Genomic DNA, 16,297 nt, shown 5'->3' with positions numbered 1-16,297 from the left:
TTCAGAAGGCCAGTTAGATTGCATAGCCACATTTCTTTCCAAAGCCTTTGATAGAATGGAACATGGAATATTATTAAAGAAATTGGAGGGAATAGGATTGGACGTAAGGGTTATACGTTGGATAAGAACATTTCTAAATTCAAGGGTTCAGAAAGTCAAAGTAGGAAATAATATATCACAGGAAGAGAAAGTTTGGAAGGTAATTGCACAGGGTAGTATAATAGGTCCGTTGCTTTTCTTAATATACACAAAACATTTAGGGAACAATGTAACATCAAAAGTAAGATTGTATGGAGATGACATAATTGTTTATAGGGAAATAAATAACATTGAGGATTGTTCAGAATTACAAAGTGACATTGAGAATATCCAACAATGGGTTGAAGGAAATAATATGAAAGTTAAACGAGGCAAATCAACTGTTACAACATTTACAAACAGGAGCTTTAAAACTGAATGCATTTGAAGATTCTTAATATATGACAGGAAATCATTAATTAACCAACTGAGGTGTTCATCTTCAGTATTAAAAGATGCTTTTTTCTTGCTGTTGGCTTTACGTCGCACCGACGCAGATAGGTATTATGGCGACGATGGGATAGGAAAGGCCAAGGAGTTGGAAGGAAGCGGCCGTGGCCTTAATTAACCTACAGCATCAGCATTTGCCTGGTGTCAAAATGGGAAACCACGGTAAACCATCTTCAGGGCTCCCGACAGTGGGATCTGAACCCACTATCTCCCGGATGCAAGCTCACAGCCGCTCACCCCTAACCGTACGGCCAACTCACCCGGTTAAAAGATACTCGTTTGTTCTCGTTCCTGGAATATGTCCCATGTGAGGTGATGCAGACGTCATGCGCATCGAACAATTTCATAAAATGCTCCATAAAACAAATGGCTTATTTTAAACTGTATTCAATGCTCTCGGAACAAACCACCTCCATACCAAACCATATCAAACCAGAGATTGTTTCACGGGAAAATACAATATTTTTAGCTCTTGCTACATTCATTTTCGCCAAATTTATTGGGCAAATTATTTTCCTTGTTGGTTTCCTAATTTAAGATTTCTTAGTTTGAAGATGCCTCTCAAATGTTTGCCGGTCACAGTAGCATTGTTTCCAAAAAAGTCCAGTGACGTAACTCGGATAAAAACTTAGGAAAAGAGGCCTAATTCTATCAGCTTGAATTCGTATCTCATGCGTACTTCCTCTGTATAATGATTCGAACATTGAACATTCACTGGAAACTTGTGAAACGAAATTCCACTACATTTAATTTCTCGTGAATAAACCATGATTGGAACTGCGAATGCTTGAGATCAGACGAATACATAATACATTCACAACCAACTCAGTTAATGTACACGTTTGAAGGTGCGGACCTGGTAGAATGGGGGCAAGAAAGCGATCCTAGCGGCCCTGCATTGAGCTTCAGTGTAATCACTTCCATAGCGTTTTACGGACTCTATTTCCAGGCCTTGTATTATACCGTAGGCAACGGTAAATGATATGTCGTATGGCTTTTAGTGCCGGGATATACCAGGGCGGGTTCGGCTCGCCAGGTGCAGGTCTTTCTATTTGACGCTCGTAGGCGACTTGCGCGTCGTGATGAGGATGAAATGATTATGAAGACAACACATACACCCAGCCCCCGAGCCATTGGAATTAGCCAATTAAGATTAAAATCCTCTACCCGGCCGGGAATCGAACCCGGGACCCTCAGAACCGAAGGCCAGTACGCTGACCGTTCAGCCAACGAATCGGACGTAGGCAACGGTATTTTTGAAGGAATCGTGCCCATATATTTATTCCTTGACTAGAGTTTCTTAACGTTATGTTTTTTTCTTTCTGAGAGCGCTCGAGGCAGTGTGGGTAAAATGGTTGCGAATTATAATTTATGTCGAAGCACCAGTGTGAGATGTGACATATCCCTGTCGTTTTGTAAAGTTTCTCAGTTAGTCGTCCGGAAAGCACTAAGCAATAGAAAAAATTTTCTCATGTAATGTTTCACATATATTTGTGTATCACCGAAGCGTAAATAAGTTGTTGGGCTTTGTTTAAATATCATGCTCCTGAAGGTTAACCAAAAAATACATACATGTTTCCCTCCCAAGTGTTTAAACAAACAGTGTGCCCGTTTTTTCCACATCAGGAAGGATTAAATTTTATTTTGTTCGGATGAAATGAATGTTAATGATGTTGACATGAACGGTGAAGCCAGTGGTAGCAGTACTGACCAAAGCAAAGAGAGGTTATCTAATAGCCCAAAACATAATGACTGTGGTAAACATTGTGGAGTTGCAGTTGGTGGTGCTCGTCCGAAAATAAGACATTTAGTATGCAATATACCCAATGGTATTGACCATTTTTCTGACGCGGAGGAAGATGATGCTGCCAAGGTCAATAATAATATCTTGCATAAAGATACTTCTGATGAAGCAGATAATAAAAGTGACTCTAATTTGGGAATATCCATGAGTAAGGTTCATAATGGACTGAATTTGAACCATTCGAATGGTCTTGAATCAAATGTGGGCATAGATTCATATTTGAGGAACAATGTTAATTTTCATTCAGTTGTGGATAAGTGCCCGTTAAAAGTGCGAAGTTGTTCAGACTCTGATTATTGTTTAGATAGGTTTTCTGCAAGTAACAGTGGGTATGCAAAAACTAAAATGCATGGTTTTTCTGATGTAGGATGGAGGGACAATGATAGTTCAAGTGACACTGGTAATGAAGGTGAAGATGGGTTGTCTGATGAGTGCTGCATATATACCTATAAGGGTGATCAGTGTGCAGATCTGCCTAGTTCTTTTTTCCGATTAGATGCTTTGACTAGTGGAGATCAAATAGGGACTGGTGAAGGATCAAGATGTAGAAGGGATGGTGGTGATGAGGGAGTTCACAACAGTGGTAGTTCCTCTCCAGAAATGGATTTTTTAGAGATGGATTTTGATCCAGGACCTTCGTGTGAACAAGATTCAGATGACGAAAGTGATCATGAGGAACTTGCTGAGGAAGAAGCTGTACCATACCCTAATGCAGGCAACAGTGTGCCTGACCCTGCAGCTGAATTAGATTGTGTTGTAGAACATGAGGCCAGAAATGATCTGAATGCAGTTGCAAGTTCTAGCAATAATGATTTGGATATGGCTTGTGCTGCATCAAGTTCGTCTTCACCAGAAGAACAGTTGCCAGTGGTAGAGTCTGTAAGCAGATTTGTTCAGTCAGTTCCACTATCGGCACAGCATCGAAGTATCGCAACTTGCTGGCCGGCACGAGATGCGTGGGGTCACCATTGTAATAGTGGTGATTTGTGTTCTCCAGGGGACAGTACTGAGGCTGATGGAGAAATTTGGCAAGAAACTCCTGCTCTTTGGAATGTGGGGAACATGAAGATTCAAGGAGAAGGGTTGCCAGATACTAGGAAATATAATTTGCACTCGGCGCTCTATCATTGTATTATGGCAAAGAGGCTTGTTCTTGATAAACAGACTTCGTTTTCTGAGATCGACGACTCAAATGTGGTAAGTCGTATTTTCCTTTCATTCCCTTTGTGAAGTAGTTGACTTCATTGTGTATATTTATTGTAATCTTTGTAGACCTTTTCTTTGAAATGAAGAACTAACAGTACTCTATGCTTGCCCTCCCAGTTTTCTAGAGACAAGAGTGGTATTTGATATTTGCTCACTCAACTAGCTTTTTGGCTTCTACCATGGTCACAGCGTGGTCATTCAAAATCTTAGCTAGGTGTGATATACATGTTTGACAACTGGCATTGCACTGTTTTTTTTCAAAAGCATTATTTACTTTGTGGAACTGCATGAATGGGAAATCTGTAGATTGCTTGCTAGTGATGAATTCAAACTTACGAGCTAAAGTTATGCTCTGATCAAACCCATGATGTATCCTTGTTATAACTTGTGTCTCTACTTTTGAAATCAAGACTTACTAGAGGTATGTTCCCCATTACTTCCTAGTTGAGAGGATAGATCTGCAGTGCAACACCAAACTTAACCCTTTCACTCCGGTCGACTGCTCTAGCAGTCAGGAGGGAGTTGTGCCGCACACCCGGTGGACTGCTGTAGCAGTCGTGCTTGAGCTGTGCCTCATAGCCAGTCAACTGCTGTAGAAGTCGCGTGACTTTCGGCTGTTTTCTGTTTCGCTACGATAGACTGCTTGGGTAGTTCCGCTTTAGGGGTCTCTCGTGGCTGACTTGGGAGTCCACAGTTATGGCTAAGATCACCAGATGAAAGGAATAACCAGTTCGAAGACAAAAGCAATGTGTCCGGTATGCTACTCACTTCACGCCTACGTGCTTCCCATGCTAACGTGCTTGTGCTTTTCGATTTATCTTTCAGTCGCTTTTAAATTGTGAAAGGCCTGATGACGGAGGAAAGATATACTGCGAGGAAGCTCTTGCCCTCATATTGGGTAGTGACTTTGAAGAAGATGACGACAATAGTGATTTATCATCTTAATCTGGTGACAGAATGACTTCAATCACACCTTCTACTCCAGGCATGTTTTCTACTTCAGTTACTGCTTCGTTGTTTAAAAGGTCGGCCTACTTTGATGATTCAACTGAAGGTGAAGATAGTGAGGATGAAGACCAGGTGCCTGAATTACCGAGCAGAAAACTAAATTGGAAAAAGAAGGACCTGAATCCGAAGAAACATAATTTTGACACAGCTAATTCTGGACTGAAAAGTTTAGTGGACAATGCTAACATGTTAGGATTCTTTCAGCTGTTGTTTAACATGAGTATCATAAATGTTCTGTGCGAGGAGACTAATAGATATTCTCAGAAGGTGGCTGCAGGTGGAGTTCCGCATTAAAAATAAAATACATTTAACCTCTTCCTGTTTTCACGTCGCGAGCCGTATGTGGATGGGAGAGCGGAGCGAGACAAGTACAGTGGGCTGCTCCCGTTCAGAGGGTCACGCCACCATACTTGTTACACCGGAGTGAAAGGGTTAAGGCCATATTTCTGCAATCCTGAAATGTGCACAGGCAAGCTCGAAAAGTTCTTTCATTGTTCAGTTTCATCTATATACTGTATTTGAGCATATTTCGTTGTTGCTATGAAACTAACCAAGTTCTGGTAATGTGTGGGTTTAATGGAGTGGAGCCTTAGCAACTCTGTGTGGTTGACTGTATCAGGAACTCTTGATCCAAACATACAAAACATTGTACAGTCCAAATGTAAATAAACTAACGTAGGTCCTTTCTTGGATCACAGTGTTCTTTGTTTTGCTTAAAACTGAATGCATGTGTCTGAATGCAAAGCGTTTTTATTGTAAACTAGCTGAAACCCATTAAAATATGGCTGTCATTTAGTGAAGGGTTTCTGTACGGTATATGAGACATTCTGCCACCTGGGCGACTGCCCTAAATGCAGATCAATATTGATTGATTGATTGATTGATTGATTGATTGATTGATTGATTCTTTGTACAATTACTTTTTGCCAGTATTGCAACTTTAAGGATGTCAGAAGTTTGCACTCTTGATATTGCAACATATGCCATGGCTGAAATTTGGCTGTGGTAAATTGAAACCTGCACATTCCAGTGTTTCCCCTTGAGCTTTATTGATCGTGATACAAAATGCCAAACGAATTGTAAATTGGTGCCACTTAAAAGAAAATGGAAGTGTTTTATCTGATGGAGTTAAATCATCTTGAGGGATTATAGCTCTCTGTCTATTTTGAATGTATACAGTGCACTGGGCTGCTGGTTTGCGATGAGCATAATGCCGGCCAAATCGGAATTGAAAATTAGCACATTAGTAGTTTGGTCGTAGTAAAGGTACATTCCTTCGGATTTTCATGATGGTAAATTATGACGCGGAGGATCGACTCACTTTCCTAACTACTGGAGTGGAAGTTTACAGCCTTAGTGTTAAAGTTATGACATGAAGAAACTTACTTTTACATTTCTCTAACATCACTTCAAGCTAGCAGATATAGGAAGAGCTACAAAGAGACAGTAACATTGTGCTGAATAACTTCTTCACGACCAAGTAACGGAGTGGCCAACTACATTTGGCACAGTCCCGCTAGATGCCTCTTAAAAACCTGCAAATTTTCTCCAAATCCCACTAGAAAAGCTATTACTTTATGTTTATTAGAAATGGGGCATGGTTGAATACAAATGTATGTATTGAATGAGATGACTACCAATATCTCACAGTTTACATTCATTTCCAAATTAGCCTGTTAAAAAAAAAAAAAAAAAAAGGATAAGTTATATGCATGTGAAATATATAAACTACCAAGATGCCATTGAAGTATAATTAACTCTTCTGCCTCTTTGCATGGGAGCACAAAGGTGTCTAAAAATTTGGAAGTGGTATGGTTATTAATGCAGGTTTATAGATTAGAAAATACACAACATAGAAAAATTCAACAGGTATCTCCAACAACCAGTCCTTAAATTTCGGGTCTGATAACCACTCCTTTAGAAAACTCTGTTTTTGGCATGTTCCCAGAACACTTATGCAATACTGTACTTTCACTGCAACTGTTATAGGATTTGGATAGCTTGTCAGCTCTCACAAAAATCTGAATTGTTACTGATGTGTGATGTATTGTCATGTTTGGTGGGTGGGGAAGAACATGCAAAATCGGCAATCATTCCACACTTCCAGACTCTGACATTCTAGATGGAGACGTACCATAGACTACAATACTGTACGCTGATCGAAGGGAAGTGCTGTCATAACCTCTCGACAGGCCAAGAGCTGTACTCCAATAAATATACCTTTGTTAATTAAAAGTCAGCCTTGTCAATACTTAGAGTTGTTTAATTATTTTCTGTCACCTTATACACCCGTACATGTTTCAAGGACCTTACTGTCTTCTTCCTCAACAGTTTTTCCTGTCACTACCAATTATCTCTTGGACCTCTTAACTTAATATTAAGTTACACATCAAACACCAAAGTTCTAAACATCTCCTAATAGAAATGTAATGTGTGTCATAATTAAAATAAAATATACCCTAAATGTCATATAAGAACACTAAAACTACACTATTCTATTTACAATTTTCTTAAAATGTCATCCTTGTTTATTACCTAAGAATACATTAAATTTATTAAAATTAGTGTCTCATAAAAAAATTTACTAAAATCTTCCAATTCAGAAATCAAACCACAATGGTTAAGTTAATAAAAAAGGCCAAGAGCTTTCATCAGATTGCTTTACAATGTCAGTCGGTTCAGCTATTCTCTCAAACTTGCGGCCACAAAAATCAGTCTAGTGTTTTAAATATATAGACTATATAATAATATTTTTGACACCAAGCAAGTTGGCTACATGGTATGAACCATGTAGCTATGAGATTGCATTTGAGAGATGGTTGCCCTAAAGACAGTTTTATTAGAGCACCTAAGTTTATAAATTGTAAGAAGAATTCAAATGCAGGGCTGAGTAGCTCATTTAAAATGTCGAACATATTATACTTTTTCCCTGACTCTGGGACATAGGGCTGAAATGTAGGACATGTCTGGGAAATGTAGGACATCTGGTCACCCTAGGTTTAACAGACTTGAATGTATTGTGCAACTCTGTGCAGTTGATTGAATTGTGAATCCTTGTTTCTAAGACAGAATATGATGAGCTGTTCAAACGTAAATAAACTAACATGTCTAATCTTAGGTTGAAGTGTTCTTTGTTTAGCTGAATAGGATGAATATATGCCTGCATAGAGTGTTGTTTGTATAAAATACATATTATTTTTGTTAAAATATTATGATTAATTATAAAGGCTGTGAACTTAGATTTTGCTTCCTCAATCCAATTTCACCACAAACAGACCTTCTGCTTGCCCTGCCTGCCATGACTGACCGCATATATCCTTTTCTCTCGCATACTTTTGACGAATATCGCAGTGGTGGGGGATAGTCTTGACTTTTATCTTGTGTGTTTAGTGATCTTCACATCAGAACTGAGCATCTTATGTTACAGTACATGGCAAGACAGATACCTTATCATCACTGATGACAGTCGAGTGAGTTGGCTGCACGGTTTGGGTCATGTAACTGTGAGCATGCATGCTGGAGATGGTGGGTTTGAATCCCACCGTCAGCAGCCATGAAGATAGTATTTTGTAGTGTCCTATTTTCACACCAGGGAAATGGTGGGGATGAACCTTAATTAAGGCCATGCCCATTAACTTCCCAATCATAACCCTATCCTATCCTTGCATCTCCGAAAACCGTCCATGCATTAGTGTGATGTTAAACAACTAGCAAAAAAATTTTAAGTAAGAGATCGCAAAAAGTTTATAAATAATAAAAAGTTCTTCATGACGACTCTGGACATTTGTGCAACAATACGTCAACACATAACACAAAAGAAGTTATAGCCACCACTATAAGTTTGATGACTTTGAGAAGGATCGCATGACTGGAATGATGGACATGAGAACATCGTACAGACTGATATCTCAGTGAGTTGGCTGTAGTGCAGTGATATAGAAATGAGGAGATAGGCTCAGGAGAATACTGTAGGAAGAAGACCAGGCGCAGGTCCTTCCAGAAAGAACCTGGCAAGAGAAGATAATCGAATTGTGCAAATGGCTGTGGTAAATAAGCGAATGATAATAGTTGAAATTTGAGCAGCAGTTACAGGTGGATTATTGCCATGGACCATTTGAAACAGGTTTCTTCAAGCTGGGCTGAGATCACGACTTCCCACGCGGCGTCGATCCTGTCCACAAACAGTACAGACTTGCATGTTGTCATCATTGGCAGATGTTTCTGAGTAGACAATTTTCCTGGCTAAAAGCTCACTTCACATTCACAGCAGTTTATGTTTAAACTTCTGGTGGCTGTACAGGCCAGTTCTTGAGTAGAACATACGTCTACACACCGTGCAGCGTAAGCATGGGGAGATCTTGGCTGGATTTGCCGAAGTTTGCATTCCTGTTGCTTCGTTTCTTCATGTCTGCAGCGTTCTTATTCGAAGTATTAAATTGAGGTACAGATAGTTTGCTTTCGATGTATATGATCCTTGGTGAGTGCTTCCCAGGCTTTTGGTTTTATTTCTGTCATCTTTGATGTTTGTTTCAGTTGGTCTTTGAAGCGCCTCAAGGAGGCACCACGTGGTCTCGAACCAGAGCCTAGTTCACCGTAGAGGATCTGACACAGTACAATAATTAATTAAAATTCTTTCAAGGTCCACCTATTCAATACAATGACGTTTTATTGTGATTCAATCACATGTCAAATGGTCAAATGGTACTAACTTCGGCATCTATGTGCCATCATCAGCCTTAAGTACAAATTAAACAATTATATATATTCCTAAAACATCTAAAACACATTTTAACACATTATAAAATACATTACACTAATGATACATGAGATAAGTTAAAATTATGTTACAATTGTTTGCTGTAAAATAAAATCCTTAAAATTCCGGTTGTTCATTATATAGTTCAGTCTGTGGACATCCGGGATAAGTGAATTTGTGCTGTTGTATACTGTCTATGTGAGTGACACTTATTCACTTGATGTTAGATGGTTCCGGAGAAGTTTACTTTGATCATGTAAGATCGTGATATAAAGATGAATTCCCACTTCAATTTAAACCTGAACATGTTGTTACACAGACGGAGCCGCTGCTCAAGGTTTAAATTGAAGTGGGAATTCATCTTTATTTATATCACGATTTTACATGATCAAAGTAAACTTCCCCGGAACCACCTAACATCAAGTGAATAAGTGTCACTCACATAGACAGTATACAACAGCACAAATTCACTTATCCCGGATGTCCACAGACTGAACTATATAATGAACAGCCAGAATTTAAAGGATTTTATATTACAGCAAACAGTTGTAACATAATTTTAACTTATCTCTTGTATCATTAATGTAATGTATTTTATAATGTGTTAAAATGTGTTTTAGATGTTTTAGGAATATATATAATGGTTTAATTTGTACTTAAGGCTGATGATGGCACATAGATGCTGAAACTAGTACCATTTGATATGTGATTGAATCACAATAAAACGTCATTGTATTGAATAGGTGGACCTTGAAAGAATGTTAATTAATTACTGTAATCCCACTTCAATACGGAACCCAATGAAATTCATAACTATAAGTCTGACACAGTAGTCTTATGTCATTCATATGGTGAACATGCCCTGCCCATCTAAGTCCATGGCCAACGCCCAGTGCTTCTACACTGTTTAACATATGGTTTCTCGAGAATTTCAACATTGGAGATATAACCCTCCCTCTTGCATGATGGAGCGTTTTCTGGTCTAAACCTGGTACACTCTAAATATTCTATGAGATAATTATCCATAGGCCACATGGGCAACATGACACCTGTTTTCTACATCTTGTTCTAAAGTACAGGTCTTCAACAAGATACTCCCAAGGTATGCGAAGTGGTGTACTTATTCCAGTTTGGTTTTGAGATGGTTATATTAAATTCACTGGTGCAGGCTGAGCAAGTAGGGTGTTTTTTTTTTTTTTTGTCATTGATGGTGAGGCTAAAGCGATCGTATGCATCCTTGAAACTGTTGACTGACTGCTGCATTTCCTCTAGTGCAGGAGTCGATGATGCTGTATCATCAGCATACTGCATTTCAGTTACCTTAGCAAAACTGATAAGTCTTCGTGAGTGAAACCTGGCCTAGTTGAAGAGGCTGCCATCAGAGCGGTATCTAATCTCTACTTGGGGGTTGTCAGTTGGCTCATGGCAGCCAGGTACAAGGCAAACAACTTCGTTTATATGGTGTAGAACCAGAGATAACTGGGTTGATAAGTGGCATAGTCTTGGAGATTTGTTCATTAGTTCTTCCGCCTTTATTGTACTCTCGTTTGGTTTTGGCAACAGATAGTGAGATGGGATTCTACAAATAGAGTTGGTGTGTTCTTGAATATCGTCTTTGGCATATTCTGGTAACATATTATGATTTCCGTGTTTTATCACCGATTTTTCCTTCAATTACCTTTTGTCTTACAGTGCAGATCGCTCTGGAAGGAAACGGCAACAATTCAAGAAGGCTTCCTTCCTAAAGAAGAACTGAGTAGTGTGCATCAAGTACCATGCCACTTGGTGCACCTTAAACTGGATGAGATCAGGGATGTCGAAGTGCTGAAGCAATCTTACGTGGGGCTGCGCTGCTGATGCAAGATATTGTGGGGAGATTCAGTCCCCAGGGCACCTATTCATGAGCCATGAGATTAATGATGCCTGCAGTCAGGAAGGTCTCATGCTTGCCACAGACAGAGGGATAAGAGCTGAGTGTGTCTCCCGGACACGGAAAATAAAGTAAGTAAATTGTTGAGACAGCAAGTGTAGGACTGAGGTAAACATGGCAAGAGTATCCATTTCTGCTACTGACGGCATTTGAATTATGATATTGCTGCAAGAAGGATGAGCTCGTGTTGAAGTGTTCCAGAGTTGGGAAACAGTTCAGGAAGACATATATGGTTATACTGAATGACAGCAGACAGGAAGCTCGTGCAAAGCCAAACTCACAGGGAGAATCTGTATTTGTTGCTTTCAGCACATCGTAGACCTGCTGCTACTGCCGCTTTGTTTTGCCAGGATGTTTGGGGGCCACTGGAGTGAATTTGTCCGATTAGACAGTGGGAAATCAGATGCACATTGGAGGGCTGATATCAAGGAGTCCTGTGTCAAAACTCCTCATAAACCACACCATAAGGCAGCTCGTGTGAGATGGGCAACAACTGATAGCCTTTGGCATCTGGAACAGAGGATGAGGTCACTATAAGTTTGCACTTATACAATAGGAGCATTAGAGTCTCGAGATGATCCAGTGAGAGGTGGATGGAACCCTTAATACTGGAGTGCCATCAGCTGCAAGCTATTTCTATCGTGTTTTGGAGTGGGATCATGTTTGGTCGAGGTATGTCTCTAATTCCCATCCAGGTAACGTAACTGGTCTGGTATACAGGAATGTATCCTCCAACCTGCAGTTGCAGGATTTGCTGCCACTATGGACAAGGGCTTTACACTAGTGGGCAGCAGTGCTTGTGTCCATTGAGCCAGAGTGGTCTGTCAGTTCCTTGAGATGTATGGTTTGGCCAGCATATTCTGCAGACATGAACTGCGTTCAACATGCATGGCATGAACTGAAGAGAGCAATTGCCCAGCATCCTAATTCCTCCCCCTAACATTCAGCGGCTGACTGAGGCTGCCATCCAAGAACAGGATAATCTACCCCAAAATAAGTTGGATTCTTTGGTGCTGAGTATGCCTCTTTATGTTCAAGCATGCCTCACAGCCCGAAGTGGCTATACCCGGTATTGATTTGACATGCAATGAATGTTACTTTATCCCACATTACAAACTTTGAGCTTTTGTTATGTTTCTGTTGCTTTAGCATGTTTTGTATATGTTTTTTCATTATAAGATATTAGAATAATTCCATATTGACGGTTTTCACTTCACAAAGAAAAAATTTAAAGTATTCTATTCAATACATAACATAATTCCATCATTAGATGGAGCAATAAATAACCCGTTGACACAAATTCAGTGAAAAAAGAAAGGTTAATATTATACATAATTGAATTTAAAAAGTGTGTTAAACCTAAGAAGAACAGAACTGAAAACAAATGATACAGGCAGAAACGAACAGTAAGTGCTTATAGTGAGGTTGCGAAACTCTTAGTCTAAAAATTTTGCAGTTTGATACAATTCAAAAAATAGGACGAAATCACTGTGTTGAAAATTCAGAACTGACACTCTGTCTTTGTAGTCACCATCACCAAACTCTTTCGCTCCCCTCCTAGCCATCACCAAGAATGTTTCTGTTGCTTTTGCATGTTTTTAATATATGTTTTTTTAGTACAAGAATGGCTAGGAGGGGAGCGAAAAAGCTGTTTCTGTTGCTTTTGCATGTTTTTTATTACAAGAATGGCTAGGAGGGGAGCAAAAAAGCTTGGTGATGGTGACTCTACAAAGACAGACTGTCAATTCTGAATTTTCAACACAGTAATTTCGTCCTGTTTTTTTAATTGTATCAAACTGCACAGTTTTTAGACTAAGAGGTCCGCATCCTCACTATAAGCACTTATTGTTTGTTTCCGTCTGTATCATTTGTTTTGATTTCTTTAGTTCTTAGGTTTTAATACAATTTTTAGATTCAATTATGTATAATATTAACTTTTTTCACTGAATTTGTTGTAACGAGTTATTTATTGCTCCATCTAATGATGGAAATGTTGTATACTTCATTGTTTTTTATTTCTGTCATGTCTCTTTGTTTTTCATTTTTTCCTTCATTATGTTTTTAGCACATTTTTAGCTTGTATTATGTGAATAACTTTACACCCCCCTTATTGCACTGAAGATGGATCAAACCAGTTGAAACATGTTTGAATTTTATTACTCCATCTAATGATGGAATTATGTTATGTATTGAATAGGAGGATACATTAAATTTTTCCCTTGTAAAGTGCAAATATCTATATATATAAGAGTTTTGTCTGTACATTGCTCAGAATTTGAAGAAAATGGTATTTCTGTATCGTTCATGTCCATAGTAACAAGGAAATGCACCTTTTTCTTTTCTGTAATTCCTGTCTGTATGTATGTATGTATGTATGTATGTACACGCATCACTTGAAAACGACTGAAGAGAATTTAATGAAAATCGATATGTAAAGTCGGGGGATGAGACACTACAATCTAGGCTATAAATCATTTTATTCACACTGAGTGAAATGGTAGTTTAGGGGAAGGCCTAAAATTAAATTCTCAAATATTTATATTTTAAGTGGTCCTGTCGATAAATACTACATAACTAAAGTTACATAGAATTAAATTTCCGATCATTTATGTCTTATACAATTTTACCGTACCGGCTATGATAACACTGATATTCATGAATTTCGATTTTTGTTGCTAAGTCCACATCAACGCCGAGCCACGAGAAAATGGGTGAACAGAATTTAATTAAAATTGGTATATAGAGTCGGGGAAGAAAAAACCGTAGTCTAAGCTATAAACAATTTTACTGAACCTGGATGAAATAGTAGTTTAGGGGTAGGCACCTAAAATTTTATTTTTAAATACCTTCGTTATTGCTCCTATAGAAAAGTACTACATTACAAAAGTTATAGAGAATACAATTTCCGATCATTTATGTTTTATTCAGTTTTACCATACCGACTATGATAAGAGTAGTATTTCAGAGGCGGAAGAAAACTAAATGCGAAGGCCTACAATATGGACAGCGCTGCAACGCCCCTAACAATTTAACAAAATAACGTGTGTCAAAGGGATGTGTGCACACAAGATAAATATAAAATGAGCAAAACGTCATAACAAACAAGGAAGAGTGCTGGAACCAACCCAAAATGGAAGGAGAGGAGGGGATTGAGGAACTACGAGGCAAAATACAACATCAAAATGACACCAATATTTTCAAAAAATATAATAAAATATAATTAATAAATAATAATTTACATTACACTAACTTATGAAAAGAAAGAAAAATTCTGAAAAATAATGATGAAGTAATAGAAAAATAATAAATTTTCATTAAATAAATAATCTACATGTAAATACGGTTAATTCTGAAGTAAATAAATTCATAACATTCCCCAAACTACTCTGGTGCACCAGCTCTTTACCTTATACTTTTTGAAAATATCTACATGAAATAAAATTTAAGATTAACACCCGAGGGCCTCCGACAGCACCCAGCGGAGGCTAAGTCCCCACAATACCCACATGAATAAGAACATCCGACACATCACGTTAAAACACAAGGGAACACAAATCTCAACATAGTGTCATCACACAAGAACCCACAGAATAAGGAGAATAGCCCAAAATAAAAATAATATTAAAATCGCAGAAGAAAAAGAAGGCTAGGGCGATGAATAAGACGCCCAAAACATATTAAAATAGAAAGAGCCGGTTAACTTCACAACATTACATGTAATAAATATCATTTTTGGTCCGTATTGATGATGTAGATTGAAATAATAACATTAAGTTATTTATTAGACCACCTAATCAATACAAAATCGTCTTGGATGATTTACATAAATTTGTTAGCTAATAGTGGGACATGTTTCGCCTTCTCTGAAGGCATCATCAGCCATAGTCTTAACCTTAAATTAAAAATAAGCGTCTAAATAACATGTAGTGATGAAATGAATTTTAAAATCTTGAAGAGATTTGAAGTAAAATAACATTAAAAATAACAATGATGGTTTGAAAATACAATGTGATGAGATACAATAGTGGAAGTATTAACAAAATTAACCTTAGAAGGCTGCTAAAATAAGTACAATGGAATAAAACAACAGATTGTTATACAACAAGTAGTAAGATTGCATAAAAGTAAAGTTGATAGTAATGGCGGTTATAATTAGACGATGGCGAAAAATCTTATGTAATCAAAGTAAAGAGGAGAGAGTAAAAGTCAAAGTTAGTCGAGAGATCCGAAGTTCATTATGATCTTGAAGATAAAGGATGAAAGTCAGATGCATATGGTGAAGTTGTAGAACACGTTGAGGATATGAAGTTGGTGAATAGAAGTTGAAGAACAGTTTCAAATAGGATCACTATGGACCATCTCAAAATTTGAAGTGATGTTCAAATGTTGTAAATTGTGAGTTTGTAGATATTCTAGTTGAAAAAGCATATACAAGTGGAATCTGTAAATGGAAGCAAGAAACGTAGAGTTAATTGTGTGAAAAGATATTTGAAAAATCTTGAAGTAGAATCGTATGCACTTACCACTTGACGGTGACAAAGATAGCTTGTAATATTATGAGTAAGAAGTATTTGCAACAGTAGACTTCTTGCTACGTGTGTTATAACTGAAGTTTTGTGTTGGAGGGGGATCTGTTTGCGTTGACGTAACTATTAGAGGGGGGCTGCTATTGGTGGGAGGGAAGGAAGAGAGTGTATTACTGCGCGTGTTGTAACGGTGTAAGGCTATTGGAGGGAGCGATGTTCCGGTGGGTGTGGCTATGGGTTTATTGGTTGTATTTGAATTAGAGGTACTAGCGGTGGGGGGAAGGGAGGGGGGTATATTAGCTGTAGGGGAGGTGGGAACTCTAATTGATGTGAGGTTGAAGATTTTTAAGAATTTGTTGGTGAGGGAAGTTGATTCTCGTAATAAAATAAGAATCTGTTCATACAAGGGGCTTTTTTTATCAATAGTGTCATTTAGATTTTTATCTTTATTAAAATGTTGGTCGAGGAAAATAAATAAGTTTTCATATTCTGTCATGAGTTTGCTTTTATCAACTCTTTTTAGGATATGGAGGTCTTGT

At 38.2% G+C, this 16,297-nt stretch overlaps 1 protein-coding gene across 1 annotated transcript in view; it reads left to right on the top strand.

Moving 5' to 3' along the window:
- The first annotated feature begins 1,867 nt into the window (after nt 1–1,867).
- LOC136872056 (uncharacterized) overlaps nt 1,868–16,297 on the top strand; it is a 104,361-nt gene continuing 89,931 nt past the window's right edge. The window contains exon 1 of the mRNA XM_067145910.2: nt 1,868–3,529. Coding sequence (XP_067002011.2) covers nt 2,186–3,529 — 1,344 coding nt within the window. The 5' untranslated portion in view covers nt 1,868–2,185. The remainder of the gene's footprint in view (nt 3,530–16,297) is intronic.

This window comes from Anabrus simplex, chromosome 4 (assembly GCF_040414725.1).
Source record: "Anabrus simplex isolate iqAnaSimp1 chromosome 4, ASM4041472v1, whole genome shotgun sequence".
NCBI classification, from domain to species: Eukaryota; Metazoa; Arthropoda; class Insecta; order Orthoptera; family Tettigoniidae; genus Anabrus; species Anabrus simplex.
The sequence above is the reverse complement of the archived record's forward strand: the minus strand, read 5'-3'. Positions and strand labels throughout refer to the sequence as shown.